The following is a 14,220-nucleotide window of genomic DNA, read 5'->3' on the forward strand; positions in this document are numbered from 1 at the left end:
AATAAATATAGCAGTTACAGAACCTAGATATTCATAAGTTAAGTCTTAGTCTTCATCAAAACTATAAAGGTTTTTTTGGTGTTGTACCTGCAGTTGTAGCCGATTCGGGTGTTGTATCTTCAATTGTAGCCGATTCGGGTGTTGTATCTTCAATTGTAGCCGATTCGGGTGTTGTATCTGCAATTGTAGCCGATTCGGGTGTTGTATCTTCAATTGTAGCCGATTCGGGTGTTGTATCTTTAATTGTAGCCGATTCGGGTGTTGTATCTGCAATTGTAGCCGAGTCGGGTGTTGTATCTGCAATTGTAGCCGAGTCGGGTGTTGGCAATAATACGTATTTTGTAAGCTGCACACAGATGTGATTGTATGGTCACCACAAAGTGAAAGTCTTAATCTGGCCGTTTGCCCGTCAAGATCGTACAAAGTCACATCAAGCTGCACTGATAAGAACTTATAGGGGAAAAAATGGCCATCTGCATGCAGCTCACAAAAGTAAAAACCTCTCACAGATCGGTGCCCGACTTGTTTTTGAAACAACATGTACCACATTAATAAACAAGGTTCTTTTATCCAATTGGTGACTGTCACTTGACGTTACGTTAAACTCGAAATTTATTTTGAGGTATGTTCCTTACTGTTGTGAAATTGTAAATAACTCAGAAAACTTGATGGCCCGGTTTTGCTGCAGGTTTGACGTTTTAATGATTAAGCAAAGCTTGTGGCGGTGGTGATCGATCAAGAGTCACTTTCATGCTGTCGAATCAGATACAATTGCTTAAATAAAAAAATCAAATAGAAAGGTATGTTTTTTTTATTTTTTAAAAAAACTACTGCGTTCAAGCTACCCGTTGGAAAAAAAATTAGGTCGCTAGGGGCACTATAGCGCGATACATGCGCATTTGAAAAAGGCGTTAAAATGTCAGCGGTTAAGGGGTTTTTCTCGCAGAATAGTAGTGGCGCAAAACCTTCGAGACGATAATTGTTTTTTTATCGTTCTCGACGATCTATTTTATCGTTACTCGATAGTAATACTGTACCTTCGCATATGGTGTTGTGTGAAGTAAAAACCCCATTCGCCAGGCAGGTTGAGCTTCCTACACCTTGCATGTTATACCCAGAGGCACACTGGAATGTCACAACACCACCCACGTTCCAAGAGGTTACACCAATAGGCAATGTAACGGCATTGGGTAGAATTTATGCAAGTGTGGCTTTTTACATAGTTTGTGACAAACCAAACTGAAATGAGAATAGGTTAATTTTAAAAGTTTTTGTAGAAATTGTTTTCGTTGGACGTTGCTTTGTAGTTAAAATGCCCTTTGTTTGAAAAATTTTTTTTTCTTTTTTTTTCTTTAAAAAAACTTTTTTTCTAAATTGGTACTTTATGGTAGGCTTTAACTGCTTTATGGTAGGCTTTAACTGCACCTTTAAGCACACAGAACTTCACACCTAAATTTCCTCGACTAACTTTGAGGAACAAATCCTTTGAGAAACAGGAAGTTTAGAAAAACGGCGAAAAAACTAAATTCACAACGACGGAAACTATCATATTGGTTTAACTTTTAGAGAACCTACTTAGCTTGTATGCAAATTGTCATCTTGTATTATTCATACATATTTTTATATTCAAAGAATCTTCGCCAGTGATCGTGTGACGACATTTTTACTTTCAAGAATCTGTTTTTTGGCGAAGGGGACTCAAGGCCACTTGGACTCTCACCAATGATGCACAAAATCGTGTGACTTGACTGACCAACAGGCAATCCAACTTACGGATGCAGGCAGGAATCAAGGAGGAGAAAGTCCCGGATGCTGTACATTGGGCTGTCCTCACTCCACTCAACACAAAGTTCCCGGCACAGGAAAAAGCGATTCGTTCTCCAGCCGACCAAACTGTTTTCCCCGGCGGCAGAGTCCTCAGGTTGGCAACCACCGACAGGGCGCAAGTGGCTCTTACCGGTACCTCCACGGGCCGGTCTGCGAACAGAGCGTTTACGTATTACACCTGGGGCGATCTAGGTGAAATTGGGAGTGTTTATTCGATGCATGCGACACACAAGCACGTTCATCCATTCTCCCACCTCTGGTATAGCATGGATCACTGACTTTTTTCAGTCAGATAACAATTAAGTCACGTTAAAGGGATTTTCAAAGTAAAAGTTGGGTGAGTTTTGTTGATTTTTCCTTCAGACACAAACATTACCTTGCAAATAACTGAATGGAGCCGGTGGGATTCAAACTACATTATATATAATCCCATAGGAACAAGCTAGTCCAGATAACGTTAAGAAAAACGGTGTATAACTCTAATCAATTTTAATGTAAACGTGCCGCGTGAAATACTCGAAATAGAGTTCTGACGTCCGTAACCCACGAGGGGCATATGACCATAATTTTGCCTGTTACATCCTTCCTAATACCAGGTTTTCTTATTATCTCCGACCGGATCTGTATGTTTAAGAAAGCAAGTGGGGCGTTCTCGTGCGGATTGCCGCAGGTCAAGTTGCCTTTTCCAGCGGAATTTGCTTAGAGCGAGACTGATCCTAAAGCACGCGCTGGTACGCAATTTTCCGTCATGTAGTGAAAAGTGTTTTACGATGCTGCGTTTAGGGTTGAAACTAAAACTAAATTCTTGCCAGAACGAACAAAATTCTTGCCAATTTACCAAGGAAAAAACAAATTTGGGCGTTCCGGCTTACTTTCAGCACTGGTTGTACTGAAACATGTTTTTTGATTTGCAAGTTTGCAGGCAATCAATTACGTTGGAATGAAATCCATGCTTTTTGAAGATCGCCATAGAGTATCCAACAAATTCTTCCGACACTGTTAAGTCGATATATACGAAAAGCTATTGACACGTTTAGCCTAAAACACTTAGCACCTGTTTTCACTAATTAACGCCTATGTAATTATTGCTGCCACTTAACCATTCCGACGATTTTGTTTCTTACCTATACACACGTTCGTCGGTAAAGGAAGTACCCAGGATTGCAAAAGCAACGAAGATCGTTAATGCTCCTTATTTCAATCTGTTTAAAGGCGTTTTGATGATGCCATCGAATTTGAAACCGCAATTAAAATCCGGAAACAGTTTACTTGTATTACGTATATCCGGCGAGTTATTGAACCGAAATGCGGTGCTGTCCGTTTTAATCCAGGCCGGTCGTACAGAGAAGGGAAAAACACACAACGATTGGGATGCAATTATCCTTGTACAATATTACACTTACAAATACACCTTGGCCAGACCGCTTGAATGCCGACAGGACGCCAGAAGAAGCCACGGCATCTCAAAGAACCAGCGCCAACGTTGCGAAATCCCTGGTTGCAGGTAATGTTTAGTATTTGGCCGACGGGGTAAGTGTAAAGGTTGACTTGGGTTGGTAGTCTGTACGTTGCGTGGGGTATGATGCGTGGACGAGGACAGAATGCTGTAACATAAAAGGTTGTGGGTTATACGTTAGAAGAAGGGATTTTTGATTTAATTCTCTCCAGATGCATAGATTTAATAAATTTGTCAATTGGTTATCAATCCATATTTAGTAGTGGTTTATTTTCGATTTGCATACAGTAACTATAATTCGTTACTCAGTGGAAGAAAAGACAGAGAGTCTTACTTCGTGTTTGACCGTAAGCGATGGTGGCAATACTTGTCAATGCCAAAAAGCCTAACAACAATTTCATTTTGCCCTGCTGTAAACTGCCTGCAAAGCAAATAACTTCAGAACAAAGCTGTTACATCGCAACGCCTTCTAGCAACTGATGTATACCCTCTTTCTTGATTCACGCAATTTTGTGGTCATTGCAAAACTCTCTAATATCGCGGTTACGAATATGTTCTCACAGTACCATAGTGTAATAACCTCATGTGCCCGATACACTTTAACTGTTCTAAATCCCTCTGCTAAATAGTTACATTGTAGGACGTGGTGTGGCGACCAACAGTCAATGGCGCGATTTCTGGCCGTTTTTCGTTTATTAACGCGGGAGCAGCGCCTTAAGCCAGCACGGTACACCGCTTGTTCGGTGCCTTTCGTGCAAAATGTTCTCTTTTGTTGCCAAGCGCAGCCTGAGGGCAATCCACCTCGCACCATATTTAGAACATCAAAATCATAAGCAGTGACCTTTAGCGCACGGATGAAAATTGAAATTGGACACTTGAATGCGATAATGTGCGATACGTTTACAAAATATTGACCACGTATTTCGTTTGGGGGTATCACAAAGTTTTCGGCGATAAACGATTTTAAAGTATAACCTTAAATCGCATTTTAAATGTACGGCACCTGAGACGTTATTGTACATTTTAGACGTGTAACCAATGTGCACTTACACCGTTAGGGAATCGTTTCGTCGTTTTGTTGTCGCAAACCAATGTTTTCCTTAACCGCTCATCCCCTATTGATATCAATACACATTTGTCCATTTGGTCCTTTCGTTTTTGCCAGGCTTAACACAACAAGTTTATATTGCACAGGACATTCATTTGGTTTTGCGCATTTACAGGTTCGTAAAATGAAAACAGGACATCAGTATTTTTAATTGAAAACCAAAAAGAGAAATGCAATTTACTATTAAATAAAGGGAACATAAACCTCATTCAAAGGGACCTAAATAATAAACTTACCACAAAGCAGAATTGCCTCAGCAACGTCAGAATACATCAAGATGTCGTACTGTACATTTTATTCATCTTAGACCACTACGCGAAACGTGAGAACTTATTTTAAACTTTCGTGGTCGGTTTCCCACCAAAACGAGTTTCGATTTTGTAAAGCGTGATGGCAACGCCCGAGCATTATTCTGGCACGTTTTTCAAAATCACGATGTGACAAAAAAATTAGCGTGTGCTTTTCACGTGTGTTGCCGATAGACACAAACACCTACACGCAAATAGCAAACGAACTGTGGTTCTTGTGCGTCACGTGTACTTCACGACACTGAAAATAAAGGTCGTGTTTAGCGGTTTAAACCCGGCCACACACTTTAAGGCATGCTGTAGTTGTGTAAAAGTTGTGTTTTGTAACCTTGTGCACTGTGCACTGTGCCAAGAAAAAGACTTGTTTTGAGAAAAAGATCATGCACCTGCGAAAAAAGACATATCGTAATTGGTGGTTATATGCAGCAGTAAATGTCGTTACTTCTGCGAAATCAGCTTGTTTCTATTTTAGTAACTGTTAATCTAGCGTAAGTAGTTCATACGATATAACCCAGTGGTTCTCAACCTTTTATGTTTCGTGTTACCCTTTATAGTAATGCCCATTGATCTGTGGACCCCCTGCTCATGCATAAAAGAAGACAAATTAAAAACAAGCCAATAAAACATTTTTAAAGAGCTCCCTAAATTATACACGAAGGGTGGCATAGACTTTAAGAAACCCTGATATGAATGACAGCGTTATTGGTCTCAAAAAGAAGCTGCTTTTAACGTAATTAAACTGATGGAAACAAAAATGTTTCAGATTGATAGGAGAGACAGATTTATTACAAAGAATATAATATTCGATTTCGCCTTTATTGATAGACCTCAGTTTCTTGTTCAAATTGACTTTTAAGACAATTCCCAATCGAGGGCTGGATTCTGCCACAACTAGGGAACCTCATTTTAAAACAAATCAATTCAATTTCCCGCCTAATTGGTTCGGTTGATTGTTTATTTTTACATGACCCGTGACGATTCAAGGTCTATGCCATTGTCACGGCCAGATTTGAACCAAAGATAAACCACGTGTTCGTATTTGATCAAAATGATACATTGCGTTTTGCCTGTAGGCCGAGGTAGTAAAACGATTGATTTAGCTCGTAAAAGTTTTACTATTTTATTAAAATATATGCATTGAACTCTTTATGTGTTGTTTCTTTAGTTTAACGGAATGTATTTGTCTTGAGCAAGACAGCTGACTGATTTTAGCTTGAGAAAATAAACGTTTCCATGCTGCTTTAAGCTAAATTTAATCTAAATTTAAAGAATAAACAAAAAATAATGGGTTTTCATCACGTTTTTCTCGCCCCGCTTCGGCCTTACCTGTCTTGGTGGCAAGTACTTGTCATTTTATTCTAAACAAACTAAGATTACCAACGCTGTACAAATTCAAAATGAAAGAAAAATGACTTGGATTTTTAAATGGTTGCTTTGATGCAAATCAACCACAGCAATAGCGTGGCTGACTCTGTTGGAAAAACTTTTTGCCTGGCACCGTGATCTACTCGCAAAACGCTCTGTTACCAAATGATTGTAAAACACAGTGCAGGTACATCAGAATGCAGATAGTATTTTATTGTGGACAGGAAGGGTGGAATTTTATTCACTTAGTACAAAAATTCAAACGCGGAACATCAGGATTATTAGCGTAAATTTTGCTTTCTATTTTTATGATACTGCTCAACTTAAAAACAGCTTCGTGTTGGAGTTTTTCATAATCTTGAATAAAAATCGCTTTTCCCACAATCACAAATTCCCACAAATAAAATCATGCGTATATACCAATGGACCTTTTAGTAATACATAGTATGGTATCCTTGGGAACGCAGTTCGAACACATAATAAATGAAATTCAGAAAACTTTGCAATTCTTTGTTTCTTCTTTATGAGGTGATTCTGCAACGAATAAATTTCACAGGTTAAATTCAAAGATTTTAAAAATTTTTGTGACATAAAAAATGATGATTTAACTTTTAATATAATCCAAGACCAAAGTTACCCCAAAAGAAGACGGTAGCGGTAACGACAAATTGATATAAATGGAAACCATTGTTTAACATTTATTAATTAAAGCCTTCTTTCATTAGTTTGACAAGCAGTGATATTGCGCTGTTACTCGGTACCGTGACCGTCTAATTTTGAGCAACGTATGGACAATTTTGGCTTATTCGCACTGCGATTGTGACGTCACTTACGGTTTGCAGGTGGCCATTTCGAGGGCCAGCTTGTCGGGAGCGACGCACATGTTCTTTGGTAGTCCATCTACTTCGTAACCTTCGTTGCATTCGACCACGAATAAAACACCGGGCTTGAACTCGGTTTTGCCACGTGGCAAGATGTAGCCGTTTGCTGGTGGAGGAGGTTTGCATTTCGGGTCTTTGCATAAAATTTAATGCACCGTTGGTTATTGGAAGAAGATGGTTGTAATTTGCATGATTGCAAGCGTGTGCAAATATACGATTTGAATGCTCTAAACCAGTATTTCTCAACCGGTAGTATGCGTACCACTAGTGGTACGCGACGGCATTCCAGATGGTACGCGAGCGCCTTTTCGTAATTAGTGGTTATAGTTCGAATTTATAAAGTCGTAAGTGATTTCACAATGTTCATTACTTCATCCCCTAGGTTACTTTGTAACACTCAACTTAGTGATACGTGTCGAAATTGTTTTACCTCCAAGTGGTACGCAACCACAAATAGGTTGGGAATCACTGCACTAAACCAACTTGTATAATCACAAGATTTCACTTACCTATGACACATGATGGCACGTCACCAAAAATTTGACCATCTGCTTGACAGAATCTTAGACCGAAACCATCGAGTTTGTATCCTTCCATGCAACCGTATGTGATAAGTTCAGTGCCTTGCCATTCGGTCTTGCCTTCCGGAACAAGCAGACCGTTTACTGGTACTTCTGGGTTTATACAAGTGGGCGTTTTGACTGTAGATGGCAACGCTGTGGTGGTTGTTGTGACAGCTGTTTAAAATGAAAAGTTAAAATTCAAACAATCAGATATAAGATTTTAAAGAATCAAAACACGACGCTTCTGTTAGTGGGACAATTTACATAAGGAAACGTTGTGCGAGCTATCTTACCTACACATGTTGGCACGCTGCCGAAAATTCGACCATTCGGCAAACAGAGCCTCCGCCCGGCACTGACAAGTTTAAATCCTTCCATGCAATCGTATGTGATCGGTTCTTTAGCTTGCCATTCGGTCTTGCCTTCAGGAACAAGCAGACCGTTCTCTGGCACTCTTGGGTTTTTGCAAGTTGGACTTCCAACCGTAACTGATGGCACTACTGTGGTGACAAATGTTTAACAATTAAAAATTGAAATAAGCGCTATATGGGACGCATGAATCATCCAGTCTAATTTATATTCACTACATTAATTTTTTATTGAATATTGGGGTAATAATTTTTGTAATGGATTTAAGGCATATATAAATTACGGACAGGTGGAAAACGACTCTATTTTTATAGTATATGAATTAAGATTAGACACTGCGAGATTACAGCACCGTTAGTGGGGAGAGGATAGGGAGATTTTAAAAAGAAATCAACAACCATGTATTAATCACAACATTTAACTTACCTCTAACACATTTTGGCACGTCACCAAAAATATCACCATCAGATTGACAGAATCTTAGACCGACACCATTTAGTTTGTATCCTTTTATGCAATCGTATCTGATAAGTTCGTCGGCTTGCCATTCGGTCTTGCCTTCCGGGACAAGCAGACCGTGTTTTGGCACTTCTGGGTTTTTACAAGTGGGAGTTGGCGCTTGTGGGTCAACTGTTCAACAAAAATATTAAAATTAAAAGAAGACCAAAATGAAAGATTTAAATTCAGTTTGAGAATATTTAACGACTAGATGTGGTATTGTAAGTTTGGCTTAAGTAGCGGAAGAAGGTAAGAAAATAACTACGCTTGCAAAAGTTTGTTTCTGTTCAAGAAAGAAAGTCTTACTTTGTATGTTTCCACATGTGAAGATGACAACACTTGCTAATGCCAAAATAACCAACAATAGTTTCATTTTGCCTTGTTGTAAACTGCCTGCAAAGCAAATAAAATTGAAATTTGTTCATGTGCAGTGTGGCAACCATAACCTATATGCAACTAAAGAATATGAAACTAATTACGTCCCTATAGTTCCTTGCCGAAAAGGACGCTTGGCCACTTTTTGTGATCCACTATAACTTTTACATAAACTTTCACTGAAAGGTTGCGCTGTTTGGCATGGTTGTAACGTGGATGCCATGTTCTTATGTATGTCCACGATTTGCATTTATTGAAATCACAGCGATATAAGCGCGCCCGAAGCCTTTCGTGCGAACTGATCTGCATTCATTTCCAATACAGCCGAAGGCATTACGACTTAACCACCGCTTAGACCATCAAAAATTTTAAAGGCGCCTTAAAATTGAAATCGAACCGTTTAATGAGTCATGTGCGATAGTATTTATGATATATTAAATTGTGGTTGGATTCAAATATTTTAGCATCCGGTTCACCCCCTGGCTGCGTGTCATAGTAACCGGGGGATTTCAGTGCTCGAAGTGAAACATAGACCTACACATACGGTTGTCAACAACCCGTTCGCATATAGGTTATTAAGTTCCAAAACATGTTCGCACGAACCGGTGCGAATCGGCCGAATCTCACTACTGAAGTCAACTCCACGCATTGAAGCGGCCGACCTCAATTTTGGTGTTTTGGTCAGAACTTTTGAATATAAGCTTGTAAGATTCTTTGGCTTGAAACTGACCGCCTCGCGTAACAGCAACGACCATAAGCGTGCTTAACAACTTGTATTTTGATAACACTCAGGTCGCAGTTAAAAACCGACATTTCGCCTACGAAACGCAGTTTTGTTTTCTTCTGGTTACGTTGGGTTATTCCACTTGTACGAGACAACCTAAAAGTGTACGTGTTTGTTATGTAGTCTTCAGCTGGCCAGCGAGTATTCGCAATCAACCGATCTGAACCAGTTTCAGAGCTTCTTTAACGTTTTCTTCAATGACCCAGATCGCTTACGGTCAAAATTACGCAGACCATTATCTTCCTACCTTGCCAACACTTCACCAGTTTAAAATACTTTTTGGCTGGCTCAGTGGCCCCCGCGAAAAATACTTTTTTACACAGCTGTACTGAGACAATGCCATGTCTTTAAGGTATACTTGTTTATTGTAAAGTCTCCGTAATCCTCAGAACCAGATTAATTTCTGCGTTTCGCAAACTTTTTACTTGTATTTCTTTCGGTACGAATTGCGTGGAACTCCTTACCTGGCCTCACTTCCCTGAAATACTTTTTGCCTGCCACCGTGGACCACTCGCAACGCTCAATTACCAAATGATTGTAAAACACGAGTGCAGGTACATCAGAATGCAGTTAATATTTTATTGTGGGCAGGAAGGGTGAAAATCGTTCACCTAGTATAGAAACTCAAACGCGGAACATGAGGATTATTAGCGTAAATTTTGCTTTCTATTTTTATGATACTGCTTAACTTCGTGTTGTTCAAATATTCGGTTTCAATCACAATATATGTGGAAAAACATTACTTGTTGGAGTTTTTCATAATCTTGAATAAAATCGCTTTTCCCACAATCACAAATACCCACAAATAAAATCATTCGTATATACCAATTGATTTTTCGGTAATACATAGTATGGTATCTTTTTAGATGGGAACGCAGTTCGGATACAAGGTAAATGAAATACAGAAAACTTTGCAATTCTTTGTCGTTTCTTCTTTATGAGGTGATTCTGCTACGAATAAATTTCACAGATAAAGCACAAAGATTTTAAAGTTTTTTGTAACGTTAAAAATGATGCTGTACTTTGAATCTAAGCCAAGACCAAAGTGACCCACAAATAATATGTTAGTGGTAATGACAAATTCACATAAATGGAAACCAATGTTCTGCGTGAAACATTTATTAATTAAAGCCTTGTTTCATTAGTTTTACAAGTCTTGATATTGCGCTGTTACTCGGGACAGTGACCGTCTGATTTTAAGCAAGGTTTAGGCATATTCGCGCTGCGATTGTGACGTCACTTACGGTTCGCAGGTGGCCATATCGATGGCCAGCGTGCCGGAATTGACGCACATGTTCCTTGGAATTCCATTCACTTCGTAACCTTCGTTGCATTCGACCATGAATATAACACCGAACTCGAACTCGGCCTGGTTACGTGGCAAGATGTGGCCGTTCGCTGGTGGAGGAGGTTTGCATTTCTGGCCGTTTGGTGTTCCTTTTGCATTTTGTGCTTGGTTAATGGGAGAAGATGGATGTGATTTGCATGATTGCAAGCGTGTGCAAAGATACGGTTTGGATGCACTAAACCAACATGCATTCAAGATTTAACTTACCTATTACGCATTTTGGCACTTCACCAAAAATTTCACCATCAGGCTGACAGAATCTTAGACCGACACCATCCAATTCAAATCCTTCCATGCATTCGTATGTGATGAGTTCGTTTCCATGCCATTCGGTCTTGCCCACAGGTAAAAGCAGACCGTTTTCTGGCACTTCTGGGTTTATACAAGTGGGCGTTTTGATTGTAGATGGCAACGCTGTGGTGGCCGTGGTGGTGGTAGTGGCGGTGGTTGTGACAGCTGTTTAAAATAAAAAGTTAAAATTTAAACAATCAGTTATAAGATTTTAAAGAATCTAAACACGACGTTTCTGTTAGTGCAGCAATGCACTTAAGAAAACGTTGTAGGAAACCAACATGCATTTGAGGTTTAGAAAAATATTCAATAGAAATGTTGATGTTATTCGATCCACGTTTACAAACACAAACAGTACTTAATAAAACCATGTGTATAAGTCTATGGATTCTTGGGTAATACTTCGATCTCTCGTCCAATATTCCACAGAAAGAATGTGGTTTATGAACGCACTTTGGGACAAGAAAAACAAACAGACAATTTTGCTTACAGATTGCGCAAGAGGACAAGAGATCTACGTTGTTTAGTTAAGAACTTGAGAAACGAATAATCAAAGCAGGTGCAGGGGTGTTTGTACTTGATGCTATAACTACAGTCGATAAAAAATTTAAAACCATCCAACTATTTCAGGCGATCTGAAGTTGCCTTGCTCCCAGGAAAACCCTCGGTTAATGACAGCCATCAACAAGCATGTACGACCACACGAGCTATCTTACCTACACATGTTGGCACTCTACCAAAAATTCGACCATTCGGCAAACAGCGCCTCTGTCTGTCACCAACAATTTCATATCCTTCCATGCAATCGTATGTGATCGGTTCTTCGGCTTGCCATTCGGTCTTGCCTTCTGGAACAAGCAGGCCGTTCTCTGGCACTTCTGGGTTTTTGCAAGTTGGAGTTCTGACCGCAATTGATGGCACTATTTTGGTGAAAAATGTTGGCAATTAAAAATTTTAATAATCGCTGTAAGGGACGCATGAATCACCCAGTCTTGTTTATATTCACTGCATTGGTAATTTTTTAATGAATATTGGGGTAATGATTTTTGCAACAAAGGTATATAAATTTCGGACATGTAGAAAACAACTCTATTTTCATACAATATTAATCAAGATTACTCTGCGAGGTGACACCGGTAATGGGAAGAAGAAAAGGACATTTTGTCAAGATAAGTAATCACGAGATTTACCTTACCTCTGACACATTTTGGCACGTCACCACAAATTTCACCATTCGGCTTGCAGAATCTTAAACCGACATCATCCAATTCAAATCCTTCCATACAATCGTATGTGATTAATTCGTAGCCTTGCCATTCGGTCTTGCCCACTGGTAAAAGCAGACCGTTTTCTGGCACTTCTGGGTTTTTGCAAGTGGGCTTTCTGACTGAAGATGGCAACGCTGTGGTGGTAGTGGTGGTTGTCGTGAAAGCTGCTTATAATGAATAAGTAAAATTTAAACAATTAGATGTAAGATTTTAAAGAATTAAAACACGACGCTTCTGTTAGTGAGATAATTTACACGAGGAAATATTGTGCGAGCTATCTTACCTACACATGTTGGCACGCTGCCGAAAATTCCACCACCCCGTAGACAAACTCTCTGTCCGACACCAACAAGTACATATCCTTCTACGCAATCGTATGTGATCGGTTCTTCGGCTTGCCATTCGGTCTTGCCTTCCGGAACAAGCAGACCGTTCTCTGGCACTTCTGGGTTTTTGCAAGTTGAAGTTCTGACCGTAACTGATGACAAATGTTGTGACAAATGTTTAACAACTTAAAATTGAAATTATAGAAGGACACATGAATTATTCAGCCTTGTTTATTCAATGACAATTTTTTGATAAATATTGCCGTAATGAATTTTGTGATAAGGATATATATATTACGGGCAGGTGGAAAACGACTATTTAATACTATATTAATCAACATTTCACTAAGAAAGAAATCAACAAATCATGTATAATCACAAATTTAACTTACCTCTGACACATTTTGGCACGTCACCAAAAATATCACCATCAGATTGACAAAATCTTAGACCGACACCATTCAGTTCGTATCCTTCCATGCAATCGTATGTGATAAGTTCGTAGGCTTGCCATTCGGTTTTGCCTTCCGGAACAAGCAGACCGTTTTCTGGTACTTCCGGGTTTTTACAGGTGGGAGTTGGCGCTATGGTTGGGGCAACTGTTCAACAAAAACGATAAAATTAAAATGTGGTCGAAATGCAAGATTTAAATTTAGTTTAAGATTGTTTGACGACTAGATTTGGTATTTTGGGGGTAAAATATTTCATTGTTAACCGAAGGACCAAACTTGATAATGTTTAATCTTGGCTAAGTGTCGGACAAACTCTTTTCTTGAAGATTTGAATCATACCGCTTGCAAAAGTTTTTTTTAATTTAAGAAAAATAGTCTTACTTTGTATGTCTCCACATGCGAAGACGACAACACTCGCTAACGCCAAAGAAACCAACAATAGTTTCATTTTGCCTTGTTGTAAACTGCCTGCAAAGCAAATAAAATTGCAAAGTTTTTCAAATGCAGTGTGGTAACTGTAACCTCTTTTTTGCGTTACGACCCTTGTTATCATTGCACAAAGAATATGAAACTAATTATGTTCCTATAGTTCCTTACCGAAAAGGACGCCTGAACACTTCTTAGGATCCACTTTGAATTTTACATAAGCTTTCGCTGTAAGGTTGCGTTGTTTGCATGGTCTATGTGGAGGCTGCGTTCCTATATTATGTCCACGATTTGCTTTTATTCAAATCACAGCGATATAAGCGTGCCCGAAGCCTTTCGTGCGAACTGATCTGCATTCATATCCAATACAGCCGAAGGCATTACAACTTAACCTCAGCTTAGACCATCAAAAACTTTAAACGCGCGTTAAAAGTGAAATTGAACCGTTTAATGAATCATGTGCGATAGTATTTATGACATATTGAATAGCACACCCACATGTACATGTACTTTATTTGTAGATTTTCACGGATTATAGTAAAGCTGCAATACTATACATTAAATCATTCCTAATG

General features: G+C 39.2%; 1 protein-coding gene across 1 annotated transcript; it reads right to left on the bottom strand.

Annotated features, from left to right (window-relative positions):
• Positions 1-6,585: 6,585 nt before the first annotated feature.
• LOC145901811 (sushi, von Willebrand factor type A, EGF and pentraxin domain-containing protein 1-like) lies at positions 6,586-13,915 on the bottom strand. Its single transcript, XM_082989611.1, has 16 exons — positions 13,817-13,915; positions 13,601-13,687; positions 13,160-13,366; positions 12,725-12,919; positions 12,369-12,605; positions 11,890-12,093; positions 11,090-11,338; positions 10,779-10,971; positions 9,522-9,630; positions 9,227-9,284; positions 8,682-8,768; positions 8,304-8,507; positions 7,802-8,008; positions 7,455-7,682; positions 6,898-7,078; positions 6,586-6,598 (listed from the first exon to the last, which is right to left on the bottom strand). The coding sequence occupies exons 2-16, from the start codon at positions 13,665-13,667 to the stop codon at positions 6,586-6,588; spliced, it is 2,439 nt and encodes an 812-aa protein (XP_082845737.1). The 5' UTR covers positions 13,668-13,687; positions 13,817-13,915.
• Between the last annotated feature and the right edge of the window lie 305 nt (positions 13,916-14,220).

This window comes from Ascidia mentula, chromosome 5 (assembly GCF_947561715.1).
Source record: "Ascidia mentula chromosome 5, kaAscMent1.1, whole genome shotgun sequence".
Taxonomy (NCBI): Eukaryota; Metazoa; Chordata; class Ascidiacea; order Phlebobranchia; family Ascidiidae; genus Ascidia; species Ascidia mentula.